Source organism: Elgaria multicarinata, chromosome 3, assembly GCF_023053635.1.
Source record: "Elgaria multicarinata webbii isolate HBS135686 ecotype San Diego chromosome 3, rElgMul1.1.pri, whole genome shotgun sequence".
Classification (NCBI taxonomy): domain Eukaryota; kingdom Metazoa; phylum Chordata; class Lepidosauria; order Squamata; family Anguidae; genus Elgaria; species Elgaria multicarinata.
This window is the reverse complement of record NC_086173.1, coordinates 81,627,899-81,649,512: the sequence shown is the minus strand read 5'-3', so window position 1 is coordinate 81,649,512 and position 21,614 is coordinate 81,627,899. Positions and strand designations below refer to the sequence as shown.

The 21,614-nt window shown below is 41.3% G+C and overlaps 1 protein-coding gene across 1 annotated transcript in view; it reads left to right on the top strand.

The window, feature by feature from the left end:
- The window catches only part of FSTL4 (follistatin like 4), a 488,847-nt gene that overhangs the window by 267,398 nt on the left and 199,835 nt on the right, over nt 1-21,614 (top strand). The window contains exons 5-6 of the mRNA XM_063123302.1: nt 16,064-16,251; nt 21,256-21,376. Of these exons, the coding sequence (XP_062979372.1) occupies nt 16,064-16,251; nt 21,256-21,376 (309 nt within the window). The remainder of the gene's footprint in view (nt 1-16,063; nt 16,252-21,255; nt 21,377-21,614) is intronic.

The window sequence follows — 21,614 nt, the reverse complement described above, 5'->3', positions numbered from 1 at the left end:
TGTGAGGATAACATGGAGAGGAGGTGGATTATGTATGCCACCTTGGGTTCCTTGGAGGAAAAAAGGTGGGATATAAATGTAATAGATAAATAAAGTATATGCCCCTCCACCGAGCTAGAACTTTTCAAGGTTCTTCAAGATGTCCTTGCAACTTTAGTGTGTGGACGGCAATCCATGATCTCACCACAGTCCCAGTACAGCTGTTTTAATTGTGAAATCCTTTAGACTTCCACACCTATTGCTGAGGTCCTAGAGATGCAGAGTGCAATCCCTGCATCCTAGGAATGTCTGATGGGGAAATGCTGGGTGTTGTAGGACTTTTTTCTGACTAAATGTGCCCTTAAACATCTTCCCTATTTCTAATAGTCAGTCCCTATTATCTACCCTACAGGATGCCAGAAGGATAGCTGCATTAGTCTTTGTTGGAGCAAAAACAACAAAGTGTCTTGTGGCACCTTAAAGTTTATATGGCTCGGGTCCAGGTTATTTGAAAGAACGTATTCTCCCTTATGAGCCTGCCCATGCTTTGAGATCTTCTGGAGAAGCCCTTCTTTCAGTCCCACCATCTTCACAGGCGCGCTTGGTGGGAACATGGGAGAAGGCCTTCTCGGTGGCTGCTCCAGTGCTCTGGAACTCTCTTCCTGGGGAAGCTAGACTGGCTCCCTCCTTGATGGGCTTTCGGAAGCAGGCTAAAACTTTTTTGTTCCAGCAGGCCTTTGGAGAATAATCTGGCCCTCCATCTATGTTAATGTCTTATAATTTTGTTGTGTATTTTAAACGTTTATGGTTTTGTTCCCCCCCCTCCATGTATGTTTTAAACTTTGTAAGGCCACCTTGAGGCCCAGCATTGGGCAAAAGGCGGGATACAAATAAATATCATCATCATCATCATCATCATCATCATCATCATCATCATCACACTTATTCTGGCCTAAGCTTTCGTGGACAGATGCATGAAGTATTGGCAGGTCTATATACACAAGCTAGGCTGGGCAGGGATTGTTGGGTTAAGGGGTATTACCCATGTTGTCAAAAGGAATTGAAATGCCAAAAAAGAGAGAGACAGTGCTGATTATTTCCTTATTTATTACATTTATATCCCATCCTTTTTTCCTCCAAGGAACCCAAGGCAGCATACATAATTCTCCTCCTCTTCATTTTATCTTCACAACAACAACAACCCCGTGGGGTAGGTTGGGCTGAGTGTCTGTGACTGGCCCAAAGTCACCCAGTGAGCTTCCATGGCTGAGTGAGGACTAGAATCTGGATCGCTCAACTCGCAGTTCGACACTAGCCACCCTGGCTCTTTGATTACTAGAACAGCTGTCATTCACAATAAGTCATTGGGTGATAGCACAGTAATCACAGAGATGGTGAGCTGATTGACATATGTAATGTGATGATGATGATGATGATGATGATGATGATGATGATGATGATGATTTTAAAAACCACTTTGTCTTATTTAAACCACAGGAAATAGAGTTCAATCTCTAGATGAAATTCAGGAATTTCATGACGTGATAGTCACCTTTGAAATTCTTTTGTTCAAAAATGGACACCTTAAGGTCTTTGATAGAGTGGTTAAAATGCCCCCACTGTTTTCTAAACATTGCCATTTGTGATATCAGATAGGTGTCCAGCATGTTCAAAAATATGTAGGTTTCCATTGTTAAGAGCTGCTGCTCATATTTGTCCTCCGCTTGTTAGCTGCACCCTCTGAAGAACATTCAGTAACCCCCTTCCAGAGCCAAAATTGCTGCTCTTATTGTTTTGCAAATTTGTCTTTGCTCAACAGTGAACTGTGGATTGGTTTTAGGTCCCCACAGTAATAATCTCTTACAACAATTCACAGAAACCCAGAGTAGATTTTTCAGAAGTGGGCCAATTACTGAGGGAGCTAGATTAATGAGATGTCATCGCTTACCACTTAGCATTCTCTGGGAGGATGGCTTTGATAAATGCAGTTCATTGCCAAGTCCTGACATAAAAATAGGATCACAGTCTATGTTTCTTGGCACACTGATCAATATTTTATCTGCCAAAGCATGTAGAAGTGCTAAACAGAATGAATTGGGTAGCTGTGTAACAAAACAAAAAGCAGAAAACTTCTCTGTGAAGAGAGCATGTAAATTGGATAGAGATTATATACAACTCTGTTACAATCATCACTGGGTTTTTCTTTCTTTATACACATCCAGAACACTGCCAAATATCAGCTGTTTAGAACATCTGTTCATGGATTCATCAGAGGTTCTGTTTCTCCAGAAATGTCCTTCTACTGGGTGAAAGTAGTGTCACTTCGTAGTAACCAAAAGCCTTAGGCAGGCATTTGGTACCCATGGGTATGGAACTTGAAGAGGCTGTCCAGCAAGGCTATACACAGACCCCTAACCCACTTCGGATGCCAATTCGGATTTTCCAATACAGCTTTGACCCACGTCGGCTTGATTCAGACCCGATATGACCTTCTTTGATCTCGATCCGGAATGGGCTTCAGACATCTGAGTTACTTGGATGTCCATTTTCGTGGCTACTGCAGTGGAAGGGGCAGGGCAGGAGCAGGACAAGAGCCACCAGCATTAGAGGAAGAAAAAGGAGTGCCCTTCTCCTCCTCTTATTTCAGTGGCTACCATGGCAGCAGCAGCGCAGGGAGAAGGAGAAACTCTTGTCCTCCTCCTGATCTGCCGGTGCTACTGCTGCCGTAGTGGCCATGATGAAAGGAGAAGGGAGTAGTGCTTCCTTCTCCTCCTATCATTCTGGTGCCTGGATTGAGCCAAAGTGCCCTGAAGCGCTTCGGATCAATTCGGACCCACTTTGGAACTGGACCGCTTTGACTCGGTATTTGGTTCTGAATCCAAAGCGGTGTACAGCCCTACTGTCCAGAATGCATGGGCTGGCCCTGCTCACTTGACACCATTGAACAGGAATGAACAACATCCATGCCTGCCGGTGCTGCTGTCACACTGCCAAAGTTCACAGCAGCAAAAAACGAAAGAACAAACAAAAAACACCATTGAATTTCAGCAGAAAACTGCTATGGAAGGTTAAAACGGAGACATTTAGCTTTAAAACAAGCTAAATGTGTCCATTTTTGCCTTCCGTACCCATTTCTCTGCCTCCTAGAAATTTAGTGTAGCAGAAGCCGGAGGTCAAAAGTGGCCCCTGGATCTCCCAAATTTGTCACAGGGTATCAGAATTGATAATAAGGGATAAGATGGTCCAATAAGTCCAACTTAAACTTACTGAATAGGCTGCAATTCCAGAATTACTTTTTGAAATCCACTGTGTTAAGCAAGAATTAGGGAGGAGTGGAATTCAGGATAGAGCGAACCCAAGGAATGTCGGAGGAACAAAATGGGGAAACATCTGGTCATCCCAGCTACATCTGAGGCAGTATGGGATCAGCGTACACTACAAGCAAAGGGCCAGGGTTTGGTTGGAAGTGAGATTTTCAAGTGCGGCTGCAGCGTAAGCCCACGGTGGTGCAGTTATTTATCTGTGCTCTCAGTGGAAAAGCTCATCTTTTGAACAAGGAAAATGTATTGAGGTTTCATCCAAGAAAACCACCAGGGAGGGTGCACCATGTGTACTATTTGTAAAGCATTTCTCTTGTAGGGTCGGTGTACAAATATGATTGATGCTTCACAGGGGAGATGTGTTTGACCCTCAGCAGTGTCACACAAATAAAAACAGCTCTGCTCCCCCTAGGGTGTTGTCATATAATGGAATGGCAGGGGGTGGACATTTTGCTAAAGAGAGCTCCAGAGTTTTGTAGGAAAGATTGTTGACAGAGTGATTACATGACATATGCACTTTCTGAACACTGATCATTAGAGGTGATTTTGAAAGTCCAAACGCATGTAATGAGATTGCATTAATTCCCCCACCCAACTATAAAGAGAACTGAGGAATAAGGAGTAGATTTTTCAACTTAATTTTCATATAGATCAAATAAAACTTTAAGCTCCTAAATTACCAGACATAAAATGAGATTGTGAAAGACCATGAAATTAAAGAATTTCCCCTCTCCCCCCACCCCAAGTTTTTATAAATATCAAAATGTTGGCCTGGGGAACGTTGAAAAACAAGTTAGAGCCACTACTTCAAAGACATTCTTGTAAATGAGTAGTGTTATAGGGATGGGCAAATGAGCAATGTTCGAAATTGCTAGGATCCTCTGAGCATCTTCTCACTGCTCCTCTTGCGCTTAAACATTATGTCTGCATAAAATCTAAGACTTTGTGAGGCTTGGAAAGGAGTCTGCCTCTACAACTGAACCACCCAGAGAGCTTTGGCTATTGGGCGGTATAGAAATGCAATAAATAAATATACTACAGCCTCCCTGTTTGTTTGTTACTGTGATTTTAGAATGTACGCCATATGGCAGGGTGTTTTGTATTGTGTTTTGTTTTGTTCTGTACAGCACCATGAAAATTGATGGTGCTATATAAATAAATAAATAAATAAATAAATAAACTCCTGTAAAAAATAGAAGGGATTTCCACTGTGCACCTTTGACAATCCTTTAGCTCTTTCTGAGTTTTTGAGGTGCATCAATATCCCCCCCCAAAAAAAAAGAGTAGGAAAACAAGCATCTTATTTTACCTCATCAGAAATCAGGTATGAAATTACTTCAAAGTCCATGCATAATTCTGGGTTTAAATGGTTCTGACAAAGGTTATAATGGGATAATAGTAAAACTCCATGGAGATGGGAGTACTCAGTAACCCAGACTTTAATACCCTGTTTCTTCAATTCTAAGACACACGTTTTTCCCCATATAAACATCTCTAAAAATGGGGCGTGTCTTAGAATCGTGGGTGTGTCTTAGGTTTTTTTTTCTGTTGGTGGTACTGAAATTAGTGTGCGTCTTACAATCGATGGCGTCTTACAATCGAAGAAATACAGTAGAAACTAGGGTTGATTAAAGGGCTGAAGAGCTGTAGTTCAGTATCCCAAAAACATTAATTGGGTCTATAACTAATATTACTGCTCTCCATTAAGGTAGATCTACCTCCACATTACTTTTGAATAGTCTACCTTTTCCTTTCTCTCAAACCATTTTCTTTCATACATTCTTTCATTACTGATAACACATCATTGAATGTAGGGGAACCAATGGATAGGGAGGCAGGGCTTCCCCAACTTTTCTGAACATTGTAGCTGCCACTACTTCTGCCGTTAGTTCTCTTGGAAACCCAACCAAGCCGATTGACCTTTCCAACAGCCCAAACAGAGGATCACAGGGTGTGTTCTGGTGTGCAAACAATGTGTTCAGACAGCAATCCAGAGAGAATGTGGATGAAATGACATTGTTCTGGGACAAACTGCATGTTTTCTTCCACAACACCTGCAAGTCCAGCTGGAAACGGGAAGGGGAAGAGATAATTGAGGTGTATAAACATAGAGATTTTTTGTTATTGCACAGTTCATTCTATTTTGCTCCCCTTTTAGCTCACTTATAGCTAAACTACATATTATGTTAATTGCATAGAATGTAGCAGAAGGTTAGCTACCACAGTCCTGATATGGATCAGGACCATGGGCCAACAAAAGAGTAGGGTTAAACCTTCCTTCACTATTTTTCCTGAAAGCACACAGGATGGGGTTTGACAAAATTCTCGTTGGAGATGGAGTCAATGGAAACTTTAAAAAATGGGGGCAGGGTATTGAAGGGTTCAGATTGGAGCTGTGCATGCTTACACTAGAATAAAGCTACATGCTACATGATTAGCATAATTTGTAGTGTGGTTCTTACCCCGCTGGGAAGCAGAAGGAAAAGGGGGTGATCAGGATATGTCAACAAGGAGCGGACTCCCATTTCTTTTCCTTACTTGGATACTCTGGTATCATGGTGGCTTGTAGCTGAATGCAGATGGAAAGAAATTCCACCCTCTGCTCTTGCTCCTGCCTACTTTATGTTCAGTTACAGTAGAGAGGAGTGGCTAGAGGTGAGCATTTCTTCCCCTGCCTATTCTGGAGCATGACTACTTCAGTTGCTGTGCAAGGCCAGCCCCATCAAACCACCTCTGTGCAACTTGAAGACATTGGATTCTGGGGCAGCATTCCCCTCTCCCAGGAAAGGCCAGACCAATTGGATTCTGGGGCAGCATTCCCCTCTCCCAGGAAAGGCCAGACCAATTGTGTCTCCCTCCCTTGACCATAGTAGGCATTCTAGTGGGCTCTTTTAGATGGGACGTTTAGCATGCCAAGAGGTGGAAGCTTCCTAAACAATGAGTTGGATCTAACTTTGTTTTTCCACCAGTGAAATGGAACATGCTTCTCTCCTCCCAATTGCATCCCCCTGTGTGCCCTCCAAATATGCTCCAGAGGGTCCCTTCCTCAGCAGCTGCCAGCACCACATATCCAACTATTCTGGAATTCACAGGAGAGTTTTTTCTGGGGGGAAAGGGGTATGGAGGAATCAGCAAAGATTGCCCCCTTCCCACATTCCACCATCACAAAAGCTTCACTGGATCAAAAACCTGCCATGAACAGATGTCCGTCTGTCCATGGGATTCTTATCTTACATTGGATCCAAACCTAAACTGTGCAGGTAGCTCCAAATAAATGTGTCTAAAGCTTTGATGTTACAAAGGAAGACCTCAAAAGAAGACCTCAAAGCCTACATCTGCCTTGGTAGAGGGAAGGGAAAGAAGTAGCATCTGTGCTTCTGATTTGGACACCAAGGTGGCAGACCTCAAAGATATACCTCAGAAGACATGAAGGCAACTACTGTTGCACATATAAGCTGGGCTGCAATTATGAAAGAATCAGAAGTCCCCTGGAGTTGCTAACAAGGTAATCCAGCTGTGAGCTACCTCTTAACAAAGACCTACCAATGAAGATATTCTGAAATGAGATAAATTGCTGATAATAACTTCATGTTATAAAGGAAAGAAAACTGCTGGAGGTGACCACCTCATAAAGCAAAGAGAATAATGGAAATAAGTGAGAGTACATAAAGACGGTGTCTCATTATTCTCACTGGCTTAACAGCCACAGCGTTAGCACTTGAAAGGACATGTCTTGGCATGAGCCAGTGGTGCTGCCAAATAAAGCCTTAGAAGTGGGAGTATTTAGTAGATAAAACTAGTGGATTGCAAGAAGCGGGTAAGGAGATTACCCATGTCATTGATAGCAGCAAGAGGGTCAAGGGAAATGATAAGAAGAGTAGCCGCTGTCCTTGCTAAGCCCTGTACAAACACTTCAAATAGGATTTTAGGAACATTCTTGTGGAGAAGGGAAGGGAGTTACAGGATTAAAGAAAACCACCTTGTTGAGGAAAAGGGGAAAGGGGTACTCTCTTCACTTCAGAAGTCAGGACAAAGCTTTTGAAGAAAGATCTAAGGTATATTCCTTAGAACTACATTCACCATGAAGAAATAAATTTTTCCCTCATGCATATATTCCCTTCCTGTCACTGAAGGTTAAAGACACAGATGCACTTTCACAACATTTGAAGAGAAGGCATAGACATAATGTGGTAGCACACAAGCAGAACATAAGACTTACCTACCTGAAGAGCCATCTTCTACCATATGAATCTTCCTAAACCATATAATCATCTATCAGAGACCCTCCTATGATGAAATTAGGCAGGTAGCAAGTGGAGAGAGGGCTTTTTTTGGCTGTAGTACCTGATATTTGAAATGTCCTCCCCAGAGAATCATATGAAATCAACTACAAAGGATTTATTTATTTATTTATTTATTTTTGGCCTGGATGGTCCAGCATCTTGCATTGCTGGTTTAATTGTTGCTCTATGGTCTAGATGGCTCTTATTTATTGATATTTCTCTTTCAGTGTTTTTATTCCTTTGATTGCTCTATTTCCTTCTATTGTTTTATTCTTGTAATTATTTTATCTTTTAATTGTATACCACTCTGAGATTTAGCTTTTGCTGATGAGTATCTAACAGATGTATTGCATACATACATTCATGTGTAATATGGTGCATACATATTTTATTTACACTATTTGTATGTCGCTCAATAATTAATTTTCTTTGGGTAGTTTGCAGTAAAAGCTAAAATCAATAAATACAATACAAAAAAGACCAGTGACAGAAGAAAATTTCTATTGAACAAAGCTCATAACGAGCGGCACCAAAAAAAATTTCACAGAAATATCCAAATAATCCTTAGGTCACTAAAAGATTTTAAAACGTAAGAGGTTGGGGGGGGGAAGGTCTTCACCTGGCTCTGAAAAACAACAACCCATAATGATTGATTGATTGCATTTCTGCCCCAAAACAAGACATTCTCTGGGTGGATTACAAAACTAAAAGAATAAAATACAATATAAAAACATAAAAACTAAAAGAATACAAAAACCAAAAAAAAACAGCACAGGAATATACATCAAATATATAAAACTAAACTCTAAAATGTCTGGGAGAAAAGAAAGCTCTTTGCTTGAAGCTGAAAAGATAGCAGTGAAGGCACCAGGCAAGCCTCCCAGAAAACTCTGCCCAACATCCCGTTAACAATCCTGTTGCCGTGTTTTGGACCAACTGAGATTTCTGGGCCATTTACGAAGGCAGCCCCATGTTTAGATTGTAGCCATCTAACTGAGAGGTTACTAAAGCATGGCTATTGGGTGGCATAAAAATGCAATAAATAAATAATAAATAAATCACTGTAGCAAGGCTATCTCAGTCCAGATTGAATTGCAGTTGGTAGTAGGGACATGCAAATCTGGGAAACCCAAGCTCACCCAATTTCCCCCTTGAAGCTCTTTCTGACTCATGTCCATATCAGATTGTGAGCTGGGGTGGGTGATTCTACATTTTAAGAGTTTGTATTTTCATGCAGATTTTTTTCCCAAATGTACGGCTCAATTGTTTGCATACATTTTCTTATATTGCTTTAGAAATGTCCATGTGCATTTTTCAACTGAATACATTTTCCCTGGACTTTTTCAAATATATGCATTTTAACACAATTAAAACCTATCACAACTGAATCCTACCGCTACCTTAGAAATGTACAGCCTTTAGAATGCGTTCGGTTCCAAAAGGTGCAAATTCAGTAAATTCGGGTCAAAAATGAACTGAAACTAATTTCTCACCGATCCCTAGTTTGGTACGTCAGCCTAAACCTCTCAAAGAGAAGTCAGCAGTTTCTTTCCTCAGAAATAAAAATGTATATTATAGTTTTAATGCTGATTCGGCATGTTTCTCCCCAACACCAAATGATTTATCAGAGTAAATATCCATCTACAAAATACAATGAAAAATGACCTTGAAGGAGGATTGAAATGACCAGTTCAAGGGGAAGATAATGCTTGATAAGCTCATCATGTATCAGCTTGTCTTTCATGAATAGATGTTCCTTTTATATGAATGGCTAATCACTGATAGCATTTTACTCAGCCAATTTATCCTTTAATATTATCTTGTGAGATGCATGGCTGCCCTGCTGGCCACGTAAGACAAAATCACCATCTGCGACCTCTAGCATGTCTGGGCATCACTTAGCTGATTTGATGTCAACAACAGGTTTCTGGTAGGCAGAGTTAGGAGGATTGCTTGCCAACCATCTGCGTTTTTTTCTCCCAGCCCATGTGACACACTTGCTGCAGGTTTTATATCAGATATCGTGTTTAATATACCAGGTATTTTAAACAGAGAGATGTTCAAGTCTCTGACTAATGTGACAAAAAGCCAGCAGGCATCTCATGTTGTCTGTCAAGCCCTCATTAGGGTGTGCTTCCTCAACCCTGGCTACACACACACACACACACTCAAAACACAAAAACGTGTAATGGAAACTATTGCTTTATTTTTTCCCCTCTTCTGGTGATAGATTTTGTCCTTGTCTGGTGTTTCCAGCTAGGAAAAGAATTTCTAATATTTGGTATGTGTGTGTGTGTGTGTGTGTGTGTGTGTGTGTGTGTGTGTGTGTGTGTGTTTTAAAAAACTTAATTCAGGTGTATCAATACATTAGACAGTTTTCTTTCTGACCTGAAGTGCCCATACCAATTCTTCTGAAAAGAAAATGCCCAGACAAGGGAGAAATCTATCATTTTGCTCAGCACAGTTGGATATGTATAACATAGTAGCATATTATTATTATTATTATTATTATTATTATTATTAGGGATAAGGCTATTGATTCCACCCCCCTGCAAATAAACATTTGTAGGTGAAGAATGATGGGACTCTAAATATGCCTTGTGATGGGAAGCCAAGTGAGATGGAGCCAGAAAAATAGAGAAAAACAAACAGTGACAAAGCTCACTGGGACCGATTTGCACTGCGTTTTGTAGACAAAATCACTCACATTCATTCCGATTTGGATGCCATCATTTTGACAGAGTCAGAGATAGATATGGACAGGTTTCCATCTAGTGATGTTGTTTTGGATAGAATTCAGTGTCTGCTGCCTGGTGATGTGGACAAGCTACTTAGAGATTTGAGAACCACCACCTGCTCTTTGGACCCATACTCTTCTAGGATATTAACATCTGCCGGGACTGGGTTCATCATCTGGACCTCAAAAGTGATTAACACTTCTCTCATGGAGAGTGTGGTTCCCACTGCACTTAAGGAGACAGTATTTAAACTACGGCTGTGCCTCACTTTGGACCAGATCCAAATTCCAGATGGAAGTAGAGGGATTTGGACTGAATAGGTCCAGATCCAAAATGGGTATGGATTGGGCCATAGTGATCCAAAGCGGATGGGACTAGATCTGAATCATTTCACTTGGCTTCGCACCAATCCTGATGTTTAACAAGCCCTGTCAATTGTAGCCGGGACTTACTGGACCTGTCTGCTCATGCCTGGCAGCCACCCACTCCTTCATGCAAGCCACCATTTTTATGGAAGATGGGGACTATTTTTGTTCATCTAATGCTACATACAACATTAAAGGGCCATTTAGGCCAGAACAGTTGGCCTCTTGGTGGGCATTGGGAAAATGGATATCCAAATGATTCGGATGTCTGATGCTTGATCCAGATGCCAATCCAAAGTGGGTTGGACCAGGTCCAAAATGGCATTTTGGATACTTTGAATTGGCTTCTGAAGCAGGTTGGGGTTCCATGCACCATCCTAGTTTCTCTGTTGTGGCACCCCGACTGTGGAATGCCCTCTCCTTGGAGGCCCGATTGGTGCCAACATTGATTGCATTTCGACGCCAAGTAAAAACATGGCTTTTTAACAAAGCCTTTGATGGTTAAACTCACTGGCACATTGTTTTAACTGCTTTTACTGCTTTTAAATTATATATTGTTTTAACTTGGATCATGGTTTAATTTGTTTTTAACTGTGCATATTTATTGTTTTATACTGTATGTTTTTATTTGTACGCCGCTCTGAGATCTTAATAATATAGGGTGGGATATAAATGTTTTAAATAAATAAATAAATAAATAAACCCTTGGTTTAAAACAACAAAATTTAGATGTCCTGATTCTGGATAATTATCATCCAGGATCTAATAAATTTTGAGTAAGGTACTAGAAAAGGTTTTACCCTTGATGATTGTGTATCTAGATGGTCATCTATCACGGTAGCTCTTACTGTGATGGGGCAGAGTTAGGACATGCACTTATGTATAAACGGCAGTGGATTCCATCAAAACCTCACCAGTTGAAATGCAGGGAATGGAATCTTCAAATAAATGTTGATGACAGAATCCATGGCAGAATCCAGTACCTTTTTTGGTTTTCCTTTGTGTGTTTTTTGTCCACAGGACAACATACTGGTGACTGTGTGCAACTGAGAAGTGTAAAATCTTACAGCATTTCCAGTTTTATTCTCTTTGGCTCATTGTTAAGTGTGTTATCTGGTTAACAGTACAACCCTGTGCATATTTACTCAGAAGTAAGCCTCACTCTGTTTAATGGGGCTTACTAGTAAGTGTGTTTAGGAGTACATCCTAAGTAATGCTTGTTTGAGTAATCATATGACTTGATATCAATTAATCAAATCATAGAGCAATTAAATTAAAATGGATTAAATTAGATTTGCAAATTGACACTGCCTCAATATATGTTGAGATGTATTGGAAAAAGGTATATAATAATTTATCACCTAATAAATAAAATGCAACTCTCATAGTTTAAAAGGAGAGGCCAGAATATATATTTCCCTTTCATGATGACTTACCAGAACTAACACGGCTACAAAACTGAACAAGTGTTATATTCATTCATAGTCCCAGTGGGGAAACTTTGCACTTATTGATTAAAAGTGGTGTCCTTTGATTAATTCCCTAACACTTTGGTTGATTAATCTACCAATTACAGCTTGCAGGTCTAATTATTTTTGGAGTAGCACTTATAAAGAAAGTGGTTTTTCATCCCTTTGCAGATGAATTGAGTTTCCACAAAAAGTGCCACCTGGAAGAAAACACTATAACCTGTCCATGTTACATATGCCACTTGTAATGAAGGACATAGGAAATTATGGGCATTATGGCCACTGCCCTTCTGCTGGTTCTGTTGTACTCACTGCAAGGGTAGCAGGAACTAGCACTACCTAATGGAACCCCAGAAACAAGCAGTAATGCTAGTTTCTACAATGGCGCAGGTCAGCAGAACGTGCCAAAGAGAGCCCATTCCAAAAATGATCATTTCCTCTAACTTCCGATTGCTTTGGGAACTGCTAGTAATGGTAGACCCTACTAGTGTGGGAACAGCATTGGATACTGCCCAGTCTGCTGATTTGCTTTACTACAAAGAGCATTGGACTAAAGAAGTTGTGTTTTTGTAGACCTTAGAACCTCTCTTAACCCCCATGCCGTCTGTGCCCCCAAACTCTTGAATATGCAAACAAAGGGTTTTTATCATCTTTACCATTCCATCCCTTGATTGTGTGTGTTAAATTCCTTCTTGCATGAGAATAGGCTCCATGCGTCTCATATATAATATTAGTGACAATAATAGGTTTTAAATTTATGTGCAGCCTTAAAGCTATTCTTACAAAGAATTAAATACAATTAGAGTCTTAAGAACAAGTTTCTTAAATCAGAATAAGTTGCTCTCCAGGCCCATACAAAGGATATCCATGGGAGGATTTTTTTTCTTTCAGTGTTGCCCTATAATTGTGTATTTCTAGTTTGAAAACATAAGAATTACTTTTATCCTTCCATTTCTGAAAAGGCTCCTTTTATTATAACTTGGATTGTAACTTGGATTTTAACACTTACTTTGGTTCAGTGCTACTCTTATTCTGTTTACTATATTCTGTTTACTATTGCCCCAGGGAGAAGACTTACTTCTAGGGCAAAGTTTTTCATTCCAGTCATTCAACCAGAAGTGGCCAATACACAGTCCTCATTTGCCCCCTGCTGTCCCCTTGTCTAGCCCCCCAGCCCTCTATCACTCTCCAAAACATAAATTGATACCAAATTGATGTACATAAAGACAAATTGAGCTCATTTCCAAGTTGATTTGAGGGGGGGCACAATTGTGGCAAGACTGCAACTTGAGGGGTGATCTTTGTGTACTGCCCCCCTTACTCCCCTTGAATTAGACAATGAAACTTAAGTGGGTCATACTCCAGTCTCCACTGACAGAAGGGGACAGGTACAATAGACTAGCATGGGCTTGCTAGGGGGCAAAAATACTTAAGTGTCCAGTCGTTATCTCATTTTGGTTACATAGAGCTTCTCTAAATGAGCTATTTATAGAACAATCATTTCTGGCCACTCACGAAAATTTCTGGGTCAATTAAATGATGCTATAAATGAACAGGATGTCTCCCATGATTTCCCCACCACCATCACCCGTATTCTGTTTTTTAAAAAAATTACAGATAAGCCAGAATAAAACCCATAATGGCATGAAATTGGCAGCATGTAAAGCTGGCATTGTGCTGTGAAGTGGCCAAGGAAGGGTGGAAGGACTTTAAACGGAGGGAGAAGAGGGTAAAATGGCCCCCTGAAACAAAGAAAGGCAGATCTGAGCCCCATGTGTCTACTCAGAAATAGGTCCCATGGTGTTCGATGGGGCTTACTCCCAAGTAAGTTGTGAGGGTTTCAAACTTACAGCACAATCTTACTTCTACTCAGACGTAAGTCCTGGCTTTTGTGAGGGCTGCGAGGAAACAGATGAAAACAAGACTCCCCCTGCTCCTTTGCACACACGCTGGGGAGGGAGGGAAGGAGGCATTCCCTCGACTCTACCATGTGTGCCATTTAAAGGAGCCCCAGGAAGCAGCAAGATCTTTTGCCTTGTCGCCCCTCTATTCCCATGCAATCCAACTCATATCAATCAAACCAAATAACTAGGAAGCACAACAGTGCCAGCTCCAAGAGGATTTCCCTTAATGTAGAGATGCCCATACTCTTGCACCTTAATCTTGAACTCATTACTTGGAAATCAGACCACGTGGAATCAGGCACGTGTCCAGGTAAAGAATTTGGGACACATTTGGACACAGGGCTTTGCTAGACCTACCTGATAATCTGGTGGTAAGGAGGGGCCAGCCTGCGCTAGAAGTAGTGCAGGCTGTCGCTCCTATCCACATGTCAGACGCGACGGGCTGCAGGAAAGCCCCATCGCTTCCACCATTTTTTCTTATTTTTAAAGGAGCCAGATGCGCACGAATGCTCGTGCGCTTAGGTAAGGGTGTTTTTTTTAAAAAAAAAAAAGTTCTCCCCACTCCCCCACCCACCCCTGGCTCCGATCTCCCCCCACCCCCTGGCTCTGATCTTCCCCCCCGATCTCCCCACCATGCCCTGATCTCCCCCCCCCAATCTCCCCACCCTGCCCCGATGGCCTCAGCACTCCTGCAGAGCACTGCGCCCCATCTGCCGCTTTTCCCGGCTACTTGCGAGTAATTGTGGTAGTGGGGAAAAGTGGCAGAACGGGCTACACACTCACGGTCCCGGGCTCAGTCTGAGACCACAGCAAATACTGGGCCAAAAGTGGTGCCCGTTATCCCGGGCAAGGGAAGGTTGACCCCTGTCTGACCCCGGGATCCCCTATGCATCAAGTGGATGCACAGGGGCGAGCTTGTGGGGAAGGGGAATCCAGTACCAGCCCAGCTCCTATCTAATGTTGCAACATATTGAAAGCATCATGCTCCTTTAAAAGAGGTGATTATTGTTTGAATTTCTCTAATATGACATTGCAGCAGAAATTAGGGTGTTCTGGTCTGGAAATCTGAGTCCCAGCTTGTATGTTGTGAGGTTGAATTCTGGATCTGCCTTCCATGAGAGGAAGGGCACGTTTCCCACATAGCACAGCTCAACCCATTTAGCACGGTCTCCTGACTCTCTGCGTAGCATTTCAGAGGGCTGCCCTGGGAAGGAGGGGGCAGGGAAGGCCGCTTTTGCTAGCAGAGTAGATCCAACTTAAATCAGGATCCAACCCTATAATTTCACTGTGTATGGAATACTACCTTTTGATAATCAGTGGTCCATGCCTAAAAACAGAGCCTTTTTTATTGATGTTGAGCAAGTCTGTTCAGGAAGTCAGTTGTGATCATCACTTCAAAGGCAGTCTTATCTTGTCCTTCTGTATCAGAAAAAGTAGACTGCTGTGGAAATGTATAAAACTGGGACTTTGTTGGTGGGGGGAATAAAGATGTAGCTTCTGGACCATTTGGATTTCATTTTTCTCCCTTCATAGTCACTCAAACATATGCATTTACTTTTAAGTAGTATCTAGAGCAAATTTAATATAGTCAGCGGATTATTACATTTTACATGGCTGTCTGCTGAGCAAAGCTCTATAATCTGTAAAGTAAGATGCTGATGAACTTCCTTGGAGGTAGGATTTAGAGATGTGGGGGGGAAAGCCCATCTTTCACCAAAGGGGATCTCCCAAGCATCATCTTAAATCCTTGCTTTTGAGAGCTGATGATAATGCAGGTCATTTGCTTTGGCATCAGGTTGACTTGCTTCTTAGAAACAGAGGCAGGATCTACACTACTGCTTTAAAACAGCTTATAACAGAATTGACAACTGTTGGGGCTCAGGACACACTCCACATACAGTTTTCAAACCGTTTTCAAAGTGTTATATCCTACTTGGTGTAGATCATCGTCCTTCAACAGATCAAAGCGAAGTACACAGTTAGGTAATGATCTCTTATCTTCTAGGTGACGCATGCACAATGGCAGACTACAGTCAACTAAAGGGCATCCTTCTGGACCTTCAGTCTCACCGCCAGAGACAGCAAATTTACCCAGGAGAGGACAGGACCCAAAAGCGCTTCTTAGTTGAAGATATGTTTAACCACTTGGATATAAATGGTGATGGGCACCTCAGCAGCTCTGAATTGGCGCAGGTGGGTTTGTTGTTCAATGAAAATTGAATTATGAAGTGGATCGCATTTTCCATTCAGAGTGTAAATTGAATGTAACCACAGTGGGATTCTCTTGAGAATAGCCATTTGTGAAATGACTCAAAATTAGACTATGAAATCTCGGGCCATAGCTGAAACTTTCCATCTGCCTTAGGAAATGGGGATGTTATTTTGAATAGTTAAGGATATTTTGCAAAATAAGAATATACTGCGGCACATTCCCCCCCCCTTTAATATCCCCAGCAAATATAAGTTTGTGTCGGCAATCTCCTTTTTTAAATATGCCCTGCTTGCTGCCAAACGTGAGGCCTTATTTGCATTGAAAAATATTTAAATTAGAAAATCAGGAATCATTCCTCTGAGATGCTTTAACAGCATAAAATTTATTAACAGCTTTATTTCTCACCTACATACTCAAGCTCCTTTGTAGTTTCAAAACTGTTGATTATCAGTAAGAAGTAAATTCAAGACAGTGTCATAGAAAATAGTGATCTTATGATTACCAGCAAGCTGTTGCCTTCATGTCCTGCCTATGGATTTCTGGGGCACCTCTGGCTTGCCACCGACAGGCTGGGCTTGTGTTGCTGGGCTGGACTGGGTGGACTCTTGATCTGTTACATATGTTCGCAAGTTTTTTGTGAACTGACACCATAAACAGAAACGTCTTTTTTGCGTGATTGGTAGCAAAGAGAGTCACACAGGGATTTATGTTGTCATTTCAGTCCCTAGAATAAGTAACTCGATGCTCTTTGCTGGAAGCAGCTCATCCAGTGAAACATGACATCCAGGGAGAACACTCATTCCTCCAAACCCCCTTTCTTCTCCCATTATTTATTACATCCTATTCTTCCTCCAAAGAACTGGAAGAAGCTTAGATGTCAAAGTTAAAAGATCTGACTCTGAAAATTCATGTAGGATTAGAGATGTTTCCCAACTCTGTAATTCCTTGGTTTGTAATTATAGTGCTTAACCAACATATAAGCTCCCCTCCTTTCCATGTTCTTCATCGAATTAAAGTCCCATGTTCTCACTTGCCTCCAATCCTCCTCCTTCTAACCACACTCCCCACCTACTTATCTTGTGCTGAAGTTTCAGTCATGGAGGCGGGGGATGGGACCTGAGTATCTTCTTCCCAAATGTACCTACCTGAGGCCTAAGATTATCAACTGAGGCCGTTCCCTGAGTGCCCCCCTCAAATTCAGGGGCTGGCTAGGAGAGAGAGCCCCTTGTCTGAGTGCCACACCATCTCAAATTCAAAGGCTGGCTCTATGAGAGAGTGCCTCCTCAGCGGTGACTCTCCAGCTGTGGAATGCTCTGCCTCCCACATACATGAATATCTGGCTACAGTGCCAGGCCTTTTTGCATCATTTTAATATCTTTGAACATCAACTAAATAATAATATTAGTCTCTACTTTGTGCCATTTTCTTGTTTTAGCCTTTATAAGTTTGTTAAAGGTTTGTGTGATTGGCAACTGGCATTTTCTTTTTCTCCTTGTTCTAGTTCTCAATAGTTGCATGGTATAATAATAATAATAATAATAATAATAATAATAATAATAATAATAATTCTTACCCGCCTCTCCCTTTGGATCAAGGTGGGGAACAACATTAGTACAACAAATCAACACATCTTAATTCTTGATTTCACATTCATCAGGGTAGGCCTGCCGGAAAAGGCTAGTCTTTAAAGTTATCTTAAATTCAGAGACAGAATTAATTTTCTGAATCTCCTCCAGCAGGCCATTCCACAACCTGGGGGCGACAGAAGAAAAGGTCCTCGGGGTAATCTTGCATAAACTTGATTGACCACAAGATCATGAATTTCCACAGGTTCCTGAAATGTTGATAATAATGAATGTTTTGTATTGACACTGTGGCATTGCAATTCTAACTCAAAGTAAAGCAGCACCATACAGGGCAATCAGAAATCATGCATACCGTGATTGGCTCTAATATATTTCTTTTAACAGCCGCTTTGTTTGTTTTTGTTGGAACAAACCCCTTTTCAGTGCCATCTAACTACCCTGGAATGATACCTAGCATTTTAATTGTCACAATAGGATGACATATTGAGCTGTTTTCAATGAGTTGTTTAGCAAAATCATCTCCTCAGCTGAATCGTTATGATAGATCAGAGCAGGGCAGACTATAGAGCATCCAATGAGTGCTTAACTCCTGACTGAGCACTAATTGGTTGTGATAATACGTGATAATATTTGCCTGGCCTTGATAAATCATAACATGTCATTGGATGTGATTCACTGACAAAGCAAAGTGTGAATGCAATCATGCATTAGGAATAGTAGTTACTATATATGAGGAATGTTCCGATGTAAGAAGTGAACCTCATTATAGCTGGGGTATGTATTTGGAGAGAGAGCTTGTCTATTGCCGGGGCCTAGAGTGTAGAGATATGAGTGGTACTTTCATACAGATGGACCAGGTTCACAAGACAGACAATATCCACTGTGGCTTAAATAAACCATGGTGGGCTGCAGTACAGGCTGACTGCCATTATGAATATTCAAGCCACGGCGAGCAGTCAGTGCAGCTCATCATGACATGTGATCCCAGGGTGTCATGGATAACAAGCAAACGTAACCTATAGGCTGTAGTAGGGTTCTGCGGTGTCTTTTATATAAACCATGGTGGGTGTCAACAATTGTGCAAACAGGGTCTCTCTCAGTGGACCTGTTCAGACAACATGCTAAGCCATGGTTAGGCCCCTAACCCTTTTGCAGCAAATGGTTAGTGAGCATGTTTAAACTGGTTATGTAGCCACCATGGTTAGGTATGGTTCACACAACACGCTAAGTCAAGGTTCTCACGACATGCTAAACCAGAATGTTTAGCTCAAAATGCTTAACCACCATGGCTTGCTGTGTCACTGAACAGGGTCATTGTGGGCTAAGCCACTGAGAATCCAAAACCGGTTTTATTTGCACTGCAACAACACTCCTCCACCCCCCCCATTTCGGCACAATTCTTTTCTCCCACAGGAGTGAATAACAACCATATATTTATATGGAGGAAAATAAGGTGATTCACTCAGGGTGTGTGTGTCTATATGAGAGGAAAGCCCTGGGGTGGCTCTGCAGCCACGCTAGTTCATTTATCTGACACAGCAGCCATTGCGGAGCCATCCCACGACTTTCCCCTGAAGCTCCAAATTACCCTGATTTTTTTACGTGGACGAAGGCGATGATGGTGCATCTCTGTCTGTCGCCTTGCTGCAGACTTGCCGTGGAGGCATGTCCCAGCCAATGGCAACCCCTAATTGGTCGCCATTGGCCAGACAGGGAGGGCCAGTGAGCTGAATGTCCACTGGAACACCTCTGTGCCTCCATGCATCCTGGGGAGAAGGAGGAATGCATTGTCCACAACATTGAAGTCTTCCCCCACTCAATATCGCATGAGGTAAGGGGGGAACTGGGGAGGGCCTCGCTCCTCCCTCCCCTCCCATGATTACAAACCCCACGCTTGCTCCTTGGCACAGAGGCAAGCGCGGGGAGCGCAAGAGCAGGGTTTTGTGGGGGTGCAGCACCAATGTGCCATCGTCAAGACAGCCTCAGGGACACCACTGAAGTGTGTTCTAAACCTGTTCTCAGCCACTTGTGAAACCTCCCATTGATAATCAAGCCTGTTCATAACTTCATATTAAATTTTGTTGGATGCCATAACATGAGATTGAAAATCATAATTGGCTGAAATTCAAAAGAGGTACCCTTGGCTATGATTTAGGTAACTCAGTTAACACAGAGGGCAGAGAAACGTCTTTAAAATGTCAAACATATTTTTGTTGCAGCAACCAAGATAGCATTAGAAAACCACCAGAGATCTATTGCTCCCACTCCCAAATTTCGAAATGGTAAAGAAAAAGAGAATGGAAAGAAAGTGAAAAAGAAAAGAAAAGAGAAAAGAAAAGAAAGAGAAAAGGGAAAGGAAATTTAGCCCTGGGAGGGTTGTAAACTTATTTACTTCAATTAATGTCAAACAAATTTTTTTCAGCAAGAAAGGCGGAGGTCATTTTTTGTGCTTTTAGTTCTTAGTGCAAATCTAATCTTAGTCACTGATTAAATGCCCCCTCTTCCAGTTTATTATATTTTTTTTATGAAACATCCGATAAACTTCTGATTTGTGAGTATACAACCCTATTAACTGCTTAGGTAATTGAAATGTTATTATCATTTAAAACTTTAATGCAGTTGTGGGATCAGTTTCATAAATCTGCTGAATACATAGCTGCTAAAGTGGTTTCTTTTCTAGCATTAAATCAAAGGAGCTTGTCGGTATTATGAAAAGTTAATCAATTTTCAATACAAAAGTAGGTAAAGGCATATTTCCATTGTTAAAGATTGATCCTGGAAGTTATGGTTGATCTCAGTTTTATTGAACATTTTATATGGTAAGTGAAGGGCAATTTTTAAAGCATTATTTCTTGAAATTGTCATCAATGAAATGAACCAAACCTGGACTATATTAGACAAGTTTTTAATGCCCTCGAGATTAGAAAGTGTACATTTCATGGGTTTCTCTTGTGTTGTTGGTTGTATGTAGAGATTCTATGTCTCTTATTTTTTGTGTGTTGATTCTCTAAATTAGCTGCTTAAGTTCCATAAACTACTTTTTTAACACTGTAATTATGGATTTGTATAATTGTGTTGTTATTCTGTGCAGTAACCTATGCCTAGAACAAATAAGGCTATTTGATTTGATCATTTATAAAAACTGCTATATTTCTATACATTGTGCTGTCTTGAAACATATATCAGTGACAACAGTGATCCATGTAACTCTTGCCTTTCAGCCGGCTAATCTCATAGAAGGCTTTCAAACAATGTTGAAAAGCATAAAATGTTGGCAAACCTATCTAGCTTATATACTTACTATGGCCCATTTGCCCTTTCTAAGACCCCAATGTTCAGTTTTTCATGCACAACTGTATTCAGTTATAATGACTCCACCTCTTTTCCTCTTTTCAATAGCTGATGAAAAGGGAAGACCTGGAAGATGATTTCGTGGATTGTACAGCAGAAGACCTTCTCCGGTTTGATGATTACAACAATGATGGCTACCTAACCCTGCAAGAACTATATACTGCATTCCGTAAGTGATGATATCTATCAATCTATCTTTCTAAAGTTGGCCTGTTTTTTGTGGCTGTGCTAGCAACCCATAGCAGAATAAAGGCAGTGTAGGAGAGGGGCCTCTCCCCTTGTTGGTAGCCTAAGTGACTTCTTTCCTTCTTGAATTCTCCAAATCTTCCCAGGAAATGGTTAATGCATCTGTGCTTCCTTCTGCTGCCAAGAATATCTTCAGCAGCAGATGACAGAAATCAGCACAA